Source organism: Anguilla anguilla, chromosome 14, assembly GCF_013347855.1.
Source record: "Anguilla anguilla isolate fAngAng1 chromosome 14, fAngAng1.pri, whole genome shotgun sequence".
NCBI classification, from domain to species: domain Eukaryota; kingdom Metazoa; phylum Chordata; class Actinopteri; order Anguilliformes; family Anguillidae; genus Anguilla; species Anguilla anguilla.
Window position 1 is genome coordinate 21,048,422 of NC_049214.1, and position 13,461 is coordinate 21,061,882.

A 13,461-nucleotide genomic window follows, 5' to 3' on the forward strand; every position below is an offset into this window, starting at 1 on the left:
GGAATCCGCACGCTTTTTCTTTGTTTGCAGAACCCCCGTTTAAAACGGCTGACAACACCAGATATTTTTGGATGGTTATATCCTTTATTTTGTCATTTAATGAATACAATGAGCTTGTTTTTCAGCACCACGCCTAATATCTGCTGGGCCCTTTAGATCTCCGGACTATATTTACTCATTTCCTGAAGGCATAGCTGGGTCTACGTGTGTGTGGGCCCTGCAGTGTCATGGGCTTTCCTGTCCCACGGTGTGTGGAGTGACACAGGGACACAGCTGAGCTCCCTTATCTGCCTGTTCCCCCCCGGCTCTGTTATATGAAGCGAGCAGAGTCCATAAAGAGCTGCTCGTTGCTCTGTTGAGCAGGAAGAAGTTATCTTGCCTGCCACGTATGCACATGGATACAGAGATTTCTTGAGGAAAGCTAAATGTGCAAAAGCCAATATTCGCAGAGACAATCCAGAGTTGGCTGGGTGTGTTGAGAACACTGCACCTCACCGGTCAAGTGTAAATCTGTGCTGTGGATTAGCATACCGTGACACTGGTCTCTAGACTCTGAAATTTACAGTTTTCTCAAGCACTTGCTAACAAGTAAATCTCAGTTTCTGAATAAGCACAGTTATTATCGTTATTAAAATCTCTTAAAATTACATGTCAAAACAGACTGATGTTTAGATGGGAATCAGTTCAGTGAAGTTACCCACAAGTATGATAATTTATGATGACCCGAGGCACTAAAGGTCACAGCATATTGAACTCCAAACTACATTATCATTATTGTTTAAAGTGCAGTGTGCAACACTCTGATCCATATGACATTCCCTAACCTTCAGTGTTATCCTTGTGTTCAGTGGGCTGTACTCAGTTGTACTGAGTGGCCTGAGCTCATTCGTGTAGCATTTTGTTTTGTTCAAACTGTCGTGTGCCCTTTAATGGAGCCTAAACACAGTGAAGGGAGACTTGTGATAATGTTAGCCTACCTGCAGCTGAGATCACAGCCACCGCTGTAAAACGGAAAGCTTGTTAGAAGGTGTCTGTACATGTTGTTTATAGAGGGACATTCTGGTGACACTCATACTCCCCACAATACCCGGCGTCCATGTTGGGAAGGCCCCTTTACGTCAGTGACATGGCTTTATTTGTAGTCAGTTTGTCAACACAAGAGGCACTTTTCAGGCCGTTCCATGCTGTGGAAGAACTGTAATCGAGTTTGGCACGGATGGCCGAGCAATCCCATAAGAGAGCTAGCGCTGGCTGGAGCCGTGACATCATGTCCATTCTTCGCTGCTGAAATGCCAGCTGCCCCCTCCCCCTCCCCCTCCCCCCATGCAATGGCACAATGGCAGCAGGCACAAGGGCCTGAGTATTGCATTTTCTGCCCCTAACAACTGATACAGGATCAGTCTACCCACCCTTTAGTCTGAAGCCAGCCATTATGCGAAGAAAGCTGACACTGAATCATTGCTCGGAGGCAGACAAGAGCTGCATTTAACTGAGGCAGAGAGCATCTTCCTCTTCCTCACTACCTAATTCTTCATCACTTTTTTTATCATGAGTTTTCCACCCAGTCAGCTCCCAAATGCTTTCGTGTTATTTTCATCTCCCGTTGGACACCAATTTTGTAATGAGCAATGCAATGCACAAGAAAACATCCTCACAGACTACAAGGAACTTTCTCTCCCTTCAAATACTGCACATTTATACAATTACATTAAAGAGACCGCCAAGGTCTGATCTTAGGTCCATTGGCCGTGTGATCGAGCTTGTAAAACTGACTGAATCACTATATAGCCTACTTTTCGCCATATCGGCAGCCTTTGAAAATGTACGTTTGATGGGGGAAACTGCATGGGGCAATAAAAGTTATTAATTCCAGTGAAAACAGTGCTGTCTTACATAAAGAGAAGTGATTTGATAGCCATTGAATGGCCGAACATGTGTATCAATGTGTATTTCTTTGATGCTACTCCAAGAGTCTAACAATTATTAATACCCCTTGAGTTTATGAGCATAAATACATAGAACAGTAAATACAGTCTGTATGAGGGTCTATAGAAGACACAGTATCTGATTGTTCTTTTTTTGTTTTGTTTTGTGAGTGGCATACAAAAGCATATTTTATCTACAAGACTAATTATTACTGCTTTTTACTTAGATTTGTTCATTTTTGTTTTCTTGAGTGCAGATATAAGTTGTTACAGAAAGGGCTGTTTGCTATGACTGATTGTTAAGAACAAAAAGTGCTATAATGCATAATTTGTGCATTCTGTCAACTAAAATGATTTGGCTTCGTTCTTACCAGTCATTTAAATTTCTTCACTTCATTAGTGATGTCATATTCTGTTTTCACAATCCGTTTCTGATGAATGTTTTCGCCGTTTCCTGTGTGCCAGCGCCTCCACCACTGACCTCTCGAGCTACGACCCTGGATACCTGCGGAAGAGTCCGGATCAGTACAGCTCACGGGGCAGCATGGAGAGCCTGGACCACGGCCACCCGGCCTACAGCTCCTGCCAGCAGCTGTCCCCGTCCAAGTCCTCCGGCAGCATCGACCACCTGCACAGCAAGAGGGACTCGGCGTACAGCTCCTTCTCCACCAGCTCCAGCGTGCCGGACTGCCCCGCCGCGGCCGGCCTGCCCATGGGGAAGGAGCGCTCCTACTCCATGGACAGCATGCTGGCCCCTCAGCAGCGGGGCCCGGAGGGCCCGCGGCAGGCCGACATCCGCTACGTGCGCACCGTCTACGACGCCCAGCAGGGCATCTCCGAGGAGCACGAGGTCAGCGCGGCGGGCCTCCTGCGGGCCGGCGAGAGCCGGGCGCATCCCGAGGCCCACGGTGGCGGCGGCCATCGCAGCGGCAGCAGTGGCAGCAGCAGCGGCAGCGGCAGCAGCGGTGGCGGGAATCCCGCGTCCAACCGCCACAGCGTGGGGCCCGTGTGGGGCGCCTCGCGCCAGCACAATTCCTACGAGAGCCTGAAGGGGGCGCCACCGCCGCCCCAGCGGAGCGACAGCTACGCTGCTATCAGGAACCACGAGAGGCCCAGCTCGTGGTCCAGCCTGGAGCAGGCCCGGGCCACGCGGAGCCTGTACAAGGGCTCCTGGCACCACTCCAGCGGCTCTGTGGCTGGGGGGAAGCCTCTGTTCGCCACCGAGGGGCAGCAGCTGCACACGCTGGAGGAGAAGAGCCCCGAAAGCAGCCCCACCACCAGACCCAGACAGGGCCTCCCGCAGGCCCCGCCCACGGGCCGCCTCATGCTGCCCACCGGTATTTATCACGTACCCCCACCGGAGCCCCACTTCGCCCAAGCACCCGCCTCCTGCCCCAACTCCAGCAGTGTGTACCCAGCGTTGGCTAAAGAGAGCAGGGGCAACTACCCTAGCGACCGGAGCACGGGGGTGGGCAGAGACAGTCCGGCGGTGGAGAACGGATACCAAAGCAGCACTTCCTCCTCCGCTGGCCAGCCCCCCTGCGTTCCCCAACCAAAATCTCCGTCCCAGCAGACAGACAGGCAGCAGGAGGAGCCGCAGGCTGGCTGCAGCCTCTACAGGCCTCACTTTAAGCCTTGGGCAGAATCGCACAGCGTGTCCCACATGCAGGCCGAAGAGTGCGGCTTCAGGAGGGACCCCTACACCCCTGTTCAGCCGAGGGGAGAAAGGCAGAGGCATCTCCAGAGCCCCGAGAACATGGAGAGGTGCAGGCAGACGCGGAGCGAGGAGTCGATGGTGCCCGCTGAGCGGAGCGGTCACGCGGAGACCGCTCATTCGCTGAATAACGCTGCGTGTCCCGAGCGCCGGTCCAGCCTGGGAGGCCACAGAGACGCCGGCGCCCAGAACGCCCGCGGAAACGGCGGCAGCGCTCCTCCTGCCCAGCTGAGTGAGCATGGGAGCCGGGCCGCGCCGAATCACCACGGCAACCCCGCCCCCCTGCAGCAGGAGCACCCTCTGACCCGGCTGGAGAACGCGCTGGCGGAGGTGCAGAAGGCCGCGGGCCCGGAGCGGAGGGCCAGCCAGTGCAGCTCCCAGGGGGGCCCGAGGGAGGAGGCGCCCCCGGGCCGCGTCTCCGTGCTGGAGAAGGTGAGCCGCTTCGAGCAGCAGCACAGGCAGGGGAAACTGCGCTGCCAGAGCGCCGGCCACGTGGACTGCGCCCCCCAGCTGAGCCTGGAGCCCAGGGCCAAGAGCTCCAAAGTGCCGCCCCACCTGCGCACGCAGAGCTACAGCGCCGTGCCCGAGGACTGCGGCCAGCTGCCGTCCATGGAGAGGCGGCGGAGCACGGAGCACCACCTGCCCCGGAGCTCCCGGGGCGCGGACAGGGCCCTGCAGAGGAGCAAGAGCACCTTCCACCTGGCCGAGGACGACGAGAGGAAGGACTTCCCCTGGAGGGAAGGCCTGCAGGACATCCTGGGCACCATCCAGGACACGTCCTTCAACACGGCCTACAGGGACAGCATCAAGGGCGCTCAGTCCAAGGTGCTTCGCTCAACGTCCTTCCGACGGAAAGACTTGAGCGTGGAGCAGCACACTCCCAGCAAGCACCTGTCCCTTGAGAGGAAGGGCCCCAAGACTTTGCCCAAACCGCACACCCCAAAGGAGAGGCACGTCGTGACCCCGGAGCTCGATGGAATGGCCCCTCCGGCGCTGCCCAGCGTCCCGCCGGTCGGCCCCCCCGCCGTCCGGATCGGGGGGCGCAAACGTCTGACCCTGGAGCAGAAGAAGCGCTGTTACTCGGAGCCGGAGAAGATGAATGAGGTGGGCGTGTCAGAAGGTGACAGCTGCTTGAGCCCCTATGGAAAGGGCCCAGACCAGCTCCACCTCCCTGAGACCAGCGTGGCCAACAGACGCAGGCTCTTTGAACTGGCAGCCCACAGAAGTGCTGGCCCTGGCCCCAACCCCGGCCCTGGCCCCCGCCCTGGCCCCGGCCCCGCCCTGGCCTCTTCCTCCTCCCGTTCAGACTTGAAGCAGCTCCAGCAGGACGCCTTGGCCGAGTACATGGAGCGGAAAACGGGCCGTCGGATGGCCAGGAGCCAGCGCCCTCAGAGTGCCTACCTGCAGCCCCTCTCCTACTCCTCCGACTCCCAGAGCCTGTCCTCCACCTCCAGCCTGGTCTCCCTGCAGGAGCCGGAGCTCCAGGAGGCTTCATGCTCCAGCGGCCATCACAAGGGGAGCCGGGTGTCCTCCACTCTGCCCCCCGGGGTGCAGGGCTTCTTATACCCCAGCGGGAACCCCGCGCGGCCTCCGTCCTCCACCGAGTCCACCTCGTCCTCCTCCTCCGCCCACAAGCCTCGGGGAAGGCCACAGAGATTCTTCAGCCTGGAGCAGGAGCTAGATAGACCTGCCCTGGTCACCCACGCCCAACCTCCACAGGGCCTCTGGTTCTCTCAGCACTGCGACACGGCCTTCGAGAGGGCTGCCCCAGCACGGAACTCTGGGAAATCTGCCTCGGCGGAGGACTTGCTGGATCGCTCTGAGGAGATCGCAGTTCCTCAGCACTTCAGATCTCGATCCTCGCCATCTGTTGAGAAGCTCAATCAGGTATGGAATTCCCCACTTCCACCTCATGAGAAATCAGAAAAATATATTTGTAAGAATCTTTTGCCCCTCAGTTGTAAATCATGGTCCCCCACACAAGTCACTTGTGACATAAAAACACAAATGGTGGCAAATGGTTCGTTCTCAGGAAAAATTGCTTGCCACAAAACTGCTATTGCTAGATTTTTCCAGTTTTCCCATTACAAGCTTTTACATTTCGATGTTTCTGCTGAAACAATCTTTGAACACAAAGAAAGAGTAATTAATATTTTTGGCCTCACATATAAACAGCCACAGATCACGTGGCCATGTGTTTAATAACCAAAAAAGGAACACTGCAGTTTGTTTTTAAAAATATATATTAAATAAGTACTTTTATTTGTGTAAAGCAAAACATATAAAAATGTTTCTGCTTTACCCTCTGGCTTGACTGCAAGCCTGCATATAGACTCAACATTAGTGTTTGCATTCTGAGAATCCCATGGGCCCCTGTGGTCAGCCATGGTCAGAGATCTCTCTCCACATTACACCACACCCAACTTCCGTCTGCCCACTGGATGATTAGGTCTCTCCACCCTGTCCACTCCATGACCCGCACAAGTCCCAGCTTCTGCTGTCTTCGTTTCCAACCAGGAAATGCGGCGGCATTTATCTATCGGTCCTGGATTATCTTGTGGCCTTTGGATCCATGTTATTGTTGTTTTTGATGCTTTTTGGCAAGTGCAAAAGTGGCTTGTTTGTTTAACGAAGGGATTTTTTTTTGTTATTCAGTGGGCAATGCATCACTACATGAGAAAGGGACATTTTGTCCATGTGTGAATGAGCTAATAGCTGTGAAAGTGTGTGTCCACTCTCTCTGTGCCATGATGTGAATTACCTCGTCCAGATTCTCTGGAGACCCGTATCGGAGTTTTTTATTGGCTGTAAGTGCGTGACTGTGGTGAAGAGACAGATGGCGGACGAGCATCGCTCTCCCCTTAGCCAGCCGCTCCACAGGAAATGCTCAGAACTGGACGCTTCCTGCGTGGTGCCACGGAGCTGGCCGTGGAAGTGGAGCTCTGCGAGATGCCAGCCCTGATAAGGCTCATTTCTGGAGGGAAGGGTGGGAGGAGATAACTCATAACTCATGTCTTTGGAAGCTTGGCAGTTTAGCCAGGAAATGCTTTTAGGGGGATAAGAAAGTGGTTTATCTCAAGGAGCAATTTGTCCTCTTCATCTAAACACAGCTACGTACACAGCGCCATCACTGTTCCTCTATTCAGGACTCCTAGATAAGCATATGTGCTTCTACATTTCAAAATGCTCTCTCTCTGTGTTAAATTCTCATCTCATTTGTTTGCCTTGAGGTTTATTCAATGCGCAGAGATGATCCAGTTGAATAAGAATATTGCTAACATTGTTGTCATTTCCAAAGGAAGCCACTCAATATTCGACTGTCTCTTGTGTTATTTTCTCCCAGAAAACGATGCACTGACTCTGATAGCAGTGTCGCATAACATAACGCGTAATAACTCAGTATCCCATGATTCTTATGCAATATAGCATTAAAATAAGCTGATAATATCTCAATAAAGATTTATGTGGGCCATTGAGAACGCAACACCTTGGCCGTGAGAGTTGTCTTAACACAGGCTGTAACCGGCTGATTCAGCATCATTGTGATTGGCTGTCTCGCTGAATAAATGGCAGAGTAAAACTGGGCTTAGGCTTCTCTCCTCATAGAATGTGTTTTATGGCTTCAGATCAAACCATTCCTCCACCTTTAATGGGGGGTATTGATTTACAGTGGCAACAGTTCAAGTAATAACGCATAAAAAATAAGTATGCCAAAGATTGCAATTGAAAATCCCCTGCAATGGTTCGCCTCACACGGTGGAAAGGATGAGTAATTATTAACTAGTGAGCTTGGATTTATTTCCTTCATATGTCTTCGGTGTGTTTAAGTTGGACCTTGTTTTCAGGATGTAATGACAGGAGACTACAGACTGCACACAATGTTTTCCAAGGGGCCTGCGCCGTCCATCCCCACTGAAAGCAGGTATGTGTGTTTGTGTGTGTGTGTGTGTGTGTGTTTGTGTGTGTGTGTGTGTGTTGTATACCTCCCTATTAAATTCAGAGAAATGGATGGTCGGACATTCCAAAGTATGGCATTCCAACCAACTAGGCTGACCATATAAGGTTCTGTTTGATTATGATTGGTAGGTCCAGTTTTACACTTTTTATAGTGGGGTTTATGTTTCCCATGGTGCACTTTAAGGCAGTGTCATGGCTTGTATACAGCTTTCTTTTGAGCTAAATTAATTTTAAAAGTGATGGAAGAAATGGAAGAAAATAACATTTTAAAAGTTCTCATTGAAAGTTGTAGCATTGCAGACATTGATTCAGCTTTCCAGTTTGATAACCATACAGTTTTATTTTGAGACTTGGATTGGGATTTAAAAAGCATATTTTTAAAGGAGCATTCCAGTAATCCTTGCCTAAAATGGTAAACATTCTTCATTAGTACAGTTCTTTGGGCTATATTAAACAAACTGTTCCTTTTGCAATAAAGTGAATCCCTGGAGTTAAGAAGTAATAAAAAGGGACAAATTCTGAAAATCTTAGGGAAGGGAAGGAGGATGAGGAGGAAATGCTGAGACTAGCTGTGTGCTGTGTTTCACAGGCCTGTGGAGAGTGCAGCACCCTCCCTACGAGTGGAAAGATACCTTTCAAACCTGGGTCCCACGCAGCTGAAGACCCCCGTCACCAGGAGAGAGAAGCAGAGGCTTTCTGAACGCCAGCGGGCGCACAGCATGTCGGGCCTGGCTGCTTCCGTGGGCCTGCCCTGCCCCTTCTCCTCCCCGGGACACCCCGACTCGCGGTCCAGCGACATGCTGTGCCCGGCCTCCCTGGAGGTCCTCACCCAGAGCCTGCTGCCCGCCGCGGGGCCGGCCGACTCGCCCCGCGCCCAAACCCGGCAGGGCCCGCCGGGCGCGGCCAGGAAGAGCTCCTCGGACAGCGGCACCTCGGAGGAGACGCTGAAGGACGTCCCGAGGGAGGAGCACGGGGCTCAGGCACCTCCTGCTCTGAGGGCGGCCAGGTCCCCGTCCTCCGGGGGCGACCAGAAGAGCCCGCCCGCCTTTCACCAAGACCCGCCGTCCGCAGCACCTCACAGCTGCTGGTCACCGGGGGAGAGCCCCGTCTCCGCCCCTGCCACGCCCCTGCCCTTCCTGCGCATCTCGGAGTCCAGCATCCATTTCACCTCCTCCTCCTCGCAGCCTCTGGAGGATGAGGTGTTCCTCCAGGAGCCGGCCCTGCCGCCCCCGCCTCCACCCTCCTCGCCTCCACCTCCACTGCCCGTCTGGGAAGCGGACAACGCCGAGGACTTCCCCCCGCCTCCTCCCCCACCCCTGCTCCTGCCCCCCATCACAGCTGAACAGCAGGACTACGTGGAGATGCCCCAGTCTCCTAGACCAGAGCATCTACTGAGGTACCACATGAACTTTCCAGATTTTCCCATAAATTGTACATTAGATATACACTACACTTTTTAAAATATGACTATAGTATATATGCACAATATACATGCATTTCCAGCCACAGAGCAAAATATATAGCTGGAATGAACCAGTGGCTTAGATGTCCTTATCCAGATTTACATGCATAGCTTACTGCACCTTTTTATATGTTGCATTATCCTTTCACACAGCTGGATATTTATAGGAGTAATTCAGGTTAGATACGAGGCTGAAACTGCACTGTTTGAACCGGAATGGCCTCATTTACAACACCCCTGTATTACTGTAGGTCTGTAAGTGTCAGGTTTGTAAGTGGAAGTGTCAGTGTGATTGATATATTTTTTTACTTTAGCAGCAGGATAAATTCAGTTTTGTGTTCTGAAATCCTGCAGCACGTACGCCCAGGACCATTCACCTGTCAACAGAGGGACAGTGTCTCCCTTACACTCGCCCCCACCGGTGACCTCTGACCTCCTGCCAACTGCTGCTGTGTTCGGTCTGGGCACAGAGGCCAAGACCCCGTCTCCCGTGGGCGTCTCAGAGACAGAGGCCACCCGGGAGGCACAGGAAAGCCTGGAGCTAGAGTATCCTGTGCTGTCCAGGAGAGAGAGGTCAGCGGAGGAGCTGAGGGCGGAGGCATTGGCCAGGGAGCTGGTGTCCAGGGACAAGTCCCTGACTCCCATCCTGGACACCTGGGCTGTGCAAAAAGCCATGGAACTGATGGAGGACGTCTTTCCCGCCATTGTGCTTCCAAGGCAACGGAGGAGGAGCAGCAGCCGATTGGAGGACAGGTGAGTGTCATTGTATTCCAGTTGAATTCTGAGAGAGAAGGGAAAAGACAAGGAGTGGTATTCTTTATCATAAAATGGAGGTTAATGTGGTATATATTTAAATAATTATGAATTTGATTATTGGTTTGTATGTGCCAGAAGACTCCTTTTTTTAGTATTTGGGAACAAAATACTCTCTGGTATGGTTTTATGTGATGATATGCAATATTTGATGTGTCATTCACCGTAATTGAAGTGATACAATTTACTCATCTGAATCAGTTATCTGAGCTTCAACATAAGGACTCTGAAAATGGCTTTGTTTTGCCCTTGAAGATCAATGTTATACAAGCACAGGACTGATTCTGTTACAAAATCTGCTATATGAACAACAGAGTAGCACTGCCACCTAGCTGCACTTCTTAACATTGCAGATTGTTATTAAAGGGGGTTGCCATATTTTTTGGGACACTGTATTACATACTGTATTATACTTGCAGTAACACTGCCTTTCACCAAATTCCCATTCCTAATGGATGATGGCTGTGTACGTTTGGTATTTCCCTGCAGACATATTTAGTGTGTGTGTGACCAATTAAAAAGGTTTAAGTGTGTAAGTTTGTAATTTTGTTGCAATAGAATTGTTTGCAATTCAGTTTTTTAAGAGTGCTGAAAGTGGTGATGACTTTTTGATGTTAGATATAAAATCCTACACCCGAAACAGGTATCTGAATATGTTAAATAAGGATTAGCTGTTCCAGATCTAATGCAGTAATTTGGTCTAGGGGTTTAAATCTGAGGTTTAAACTCCAGCTAAGCGCGCTGCAATTTGTTTACTGTAACTATTGTTTTTCAGAGAATCTGTTTCAGTGTGTCTTGATCAATTATATACAGATTTTTTGTGCTTTAGCATGAAACAGATTCAAATATGACCTACAAAACTCTCACCGATAATTGTTATGAATGAGCATACTCATTCCTAAACTGTTCCCTATTATTTAATGAGTGTTTATGTGTGGTTATGACAAAGGGTGGCCCATTTCATTTACCAGCACATATTCATCATTCCTCCAGAGAGAAAATAGGCTCATGGCATGAAAGGAAACTGGTTAGTCGACATTTCTTTTCTCCTGGGTGTGTATGTGTACATGTACAGCCTTCTTTTATTACATTTATTTAAATGAGCATATTACGTGGGATATAATTTGAGCTGGGACGGAGGCATTTAAAACATTGACACACCAAGGATTAAAGACAGTCAGCCTATAGCCTGTGCTAATTTCCTTTGTTTTTACCACATGGGCTATGAGGACAACCAACCCCATGCAGTACAGTACAGCAACCCTACAGTTCTCCTGTGCTATATCACTGCTGTACTACACAGTGTACTCAGTGGTTCATTGTGGCAGTTTACCCTGTCTGCTGTGTTTCTCCTGACCGCTCTACACTGCACTGTACCCCTCTTACCAGCAGAAGGCAGGGCAGAGTTCTCGCTGCTGAGGAAAGACCACTGCAGAGGGAAGATGGCCCCCAAGCAGAGATGGAGACAGACCTGGACGAAGTGGAAGTGGACCTTGACCAAAAGAAGGTGGTTATCCATTTCCCTCTGTTTGAAAGACTCTGTGTTTTCATTACTGCACTCCGTGTGTTACACTGCATTCTCTACCAGCTGTGAAATTAAGAAATAAAAGCATTGTTTTCATTACAGCCACATTGTACCCATGTATTCATCTTACTGTTGTGTGTTTCTTGAAGCAAATTTAACAAACTGTGGATATGGAAGTAGGTGCTATCTCATTTAAATCTAGAATCAAAGTTCTGAACAGGGTAACCATAATCAACATTCACTTCTGTAGTTTGATAAAAAAGTGTTTGAATAATAAATATGCTTTTCATTGTATAAAGCAACAGTTAGAAGCTGATAGAAGATACTGAGCTTGGTGAGCTGGTGTTTGAAGGCGGGACCGCTAACACGTACCTGCCATGTTCCCCCCCTGCCGGGCAGGTGGAGCTGGTGAAGGCCCTGTCCCAGAGCGTGGCCGTGCTGCGGGGGGAGAGGGAGGGGCTGGCGGAGGAGCAGAAGAGGTTCAGCGCTCTGAGCGCCCGCGTGGAGGCGCTGGTGCAGGAGCTCTGCAAGGCCAACGAGTACGACAAGTACCGCATGTTCATCGGGGACCTGGAGAAGATGGTCAACCTGCTGCTGTCGCTGTGCGGGCAGCTGGCCCGTGTGGAGAACGCCCTCACCGCCCTGGAGGGCGAGGAGACCGAGGACGGCGCCGAGGAGAGGGTGAGTCTGCCCGCTCATACGTCACTTACGTGTGTAGCAGGATTCACGGTGACCTGTCTATCGAGGAACACTTGAGGAAGTATGCCATGGACAATGAGTAGAGTTCATCATGCATTTTACTCTCCTGAAATGTGTCTTGTTTCTTTATCAGTCCCACCAATGGTGTCTTTCAGCTTACTGAATGCACCTATCATTGGTGTACACACATAACTTGCCATAACACCATGGGATGTAGGGATTCAGTCGGTAGTTCGATTGTCTTTTTGTGCGTTAGTGACCCCCTGTGGTTGGCAGGGTGTCTGCAGTTGGCCAGCCCAAACTGTACAAGAGGGTAATCTTCTGACACAGTGACTGCGTGAGCTCAGCTGGCAGACTGCAGTTTCCAACAGCACCATGTGCTCCACCCTCCCAAACTGATGAAGAAGCTTGCAGCAATGAGCCCGGCTTATGAATAATTTATTATTATTTATTAAAATTCAGACTATTATTATAATTTAGATACCTGCAAAAGTCCCTCAGCTCCATGTTGTAATGTCGAAAACATACCAATGTTTTTTCCACATTTTTGATGACACTGATTTATGCAAACCTAAAGAGGTACAGTGAATATAACAAACCCAGGGCCCTTGGAGTAGGTGTATTATACGGCACTGGTCCTGGTTAACAGGCTAACAGAAATAGGAAAATTCAGTTTATGCTCTTTGCAGGAAGCTGTTTCAAATTGCCATTTAATTTATTATCGATTGCCAAACTTCTCATTTCTTTATTCTTAACCCATAGGCACCAAGAAGACTGCTTTTTACAATACAGAAAGCTTCGCTCTCTTGCTTGACTTCTAGAAGGGGAATTAAACAGTTAACCTCCATCAAGCAATGATATCAGTGCATTAGCACAGACAAATCGTTTATGTCATCCTATACTCACTTTGTTTCTATAACCGTAGGTGCTTTTCTGTCAGATTTATGTGCTGTCACTCCTCCCACTTCCTCCAGGCTGACACAGTCTTGGATGAGTCTAGTCTCCTGGGAGATTGTTCATACTCTGTGGGTTTACTTCCAACTGAAAAATATACTAAATTACATTACATTACATTACAAAAGAAAACATCAGGGCTAAAAATTGGTTTCAAAATGCAGCATCAGACAATATCTATTCTTACAATATATACAGGACAATACATTGATGTATATTCTGTATATTTTATATTTTTAAATGGAAGGTATATTATACTCTCCAAAATGTAGTACATCAAAGGCATTTAACAGGACCTGGTTCAGAATATAATTGTCTTATATTTATATATGTATTTATATATTCAAACATATATGTGCTATACATAGTTTTTTTTTTTTTAATGTAGGCCTTGTTTTGATATTGTGTATCC

At 49.7% G+C, this 13,461-nt stretch overlaps 1 protein-coding gene across 9 annotated transcripts in view; it reads left to right on the forward strand.

Annotated features, from left to right (window-relative positions):
- shroom3 (shroom family member 3) overlaps positions 1–13,461 on the forward strand; it is a 44,537-nt gene that overhangs the window by 27,909 nt on the left and 3,167 nt on the right. For 8 of the 9 annotated variants that reach the window (XM_035391947.1, XM_035391950.1, XM_035391956.1 and 5 more), the window contains 6 exons: positions 2,391–5,526; positions 7,485–7,561; positions 8,186–8,992; positions 9,413–9,811; positions 11,261–11,378; positions 11,796–12,077. In XM_035391947.1, the coding sequence (XP_035247838.1) occupies positions 2,391–5,526; positions 7,485–7,561; positions 8,186–8,992; positions 9,413–9,811; positions 11,261–11,378; positions 11,796–12,077 (4,819 nt within the window). The remainder of the gene's footprint in view (positions 1–2,390; positions 5,527–7,484; positions 7,562–8,185; positions 8,993–9,412; positions 9,812–11,260; positions 11,379–11,795; positions 12,078–13,461) is intronic. The other variant, XM_035391949.1, reaches the window with a different exon arrangement.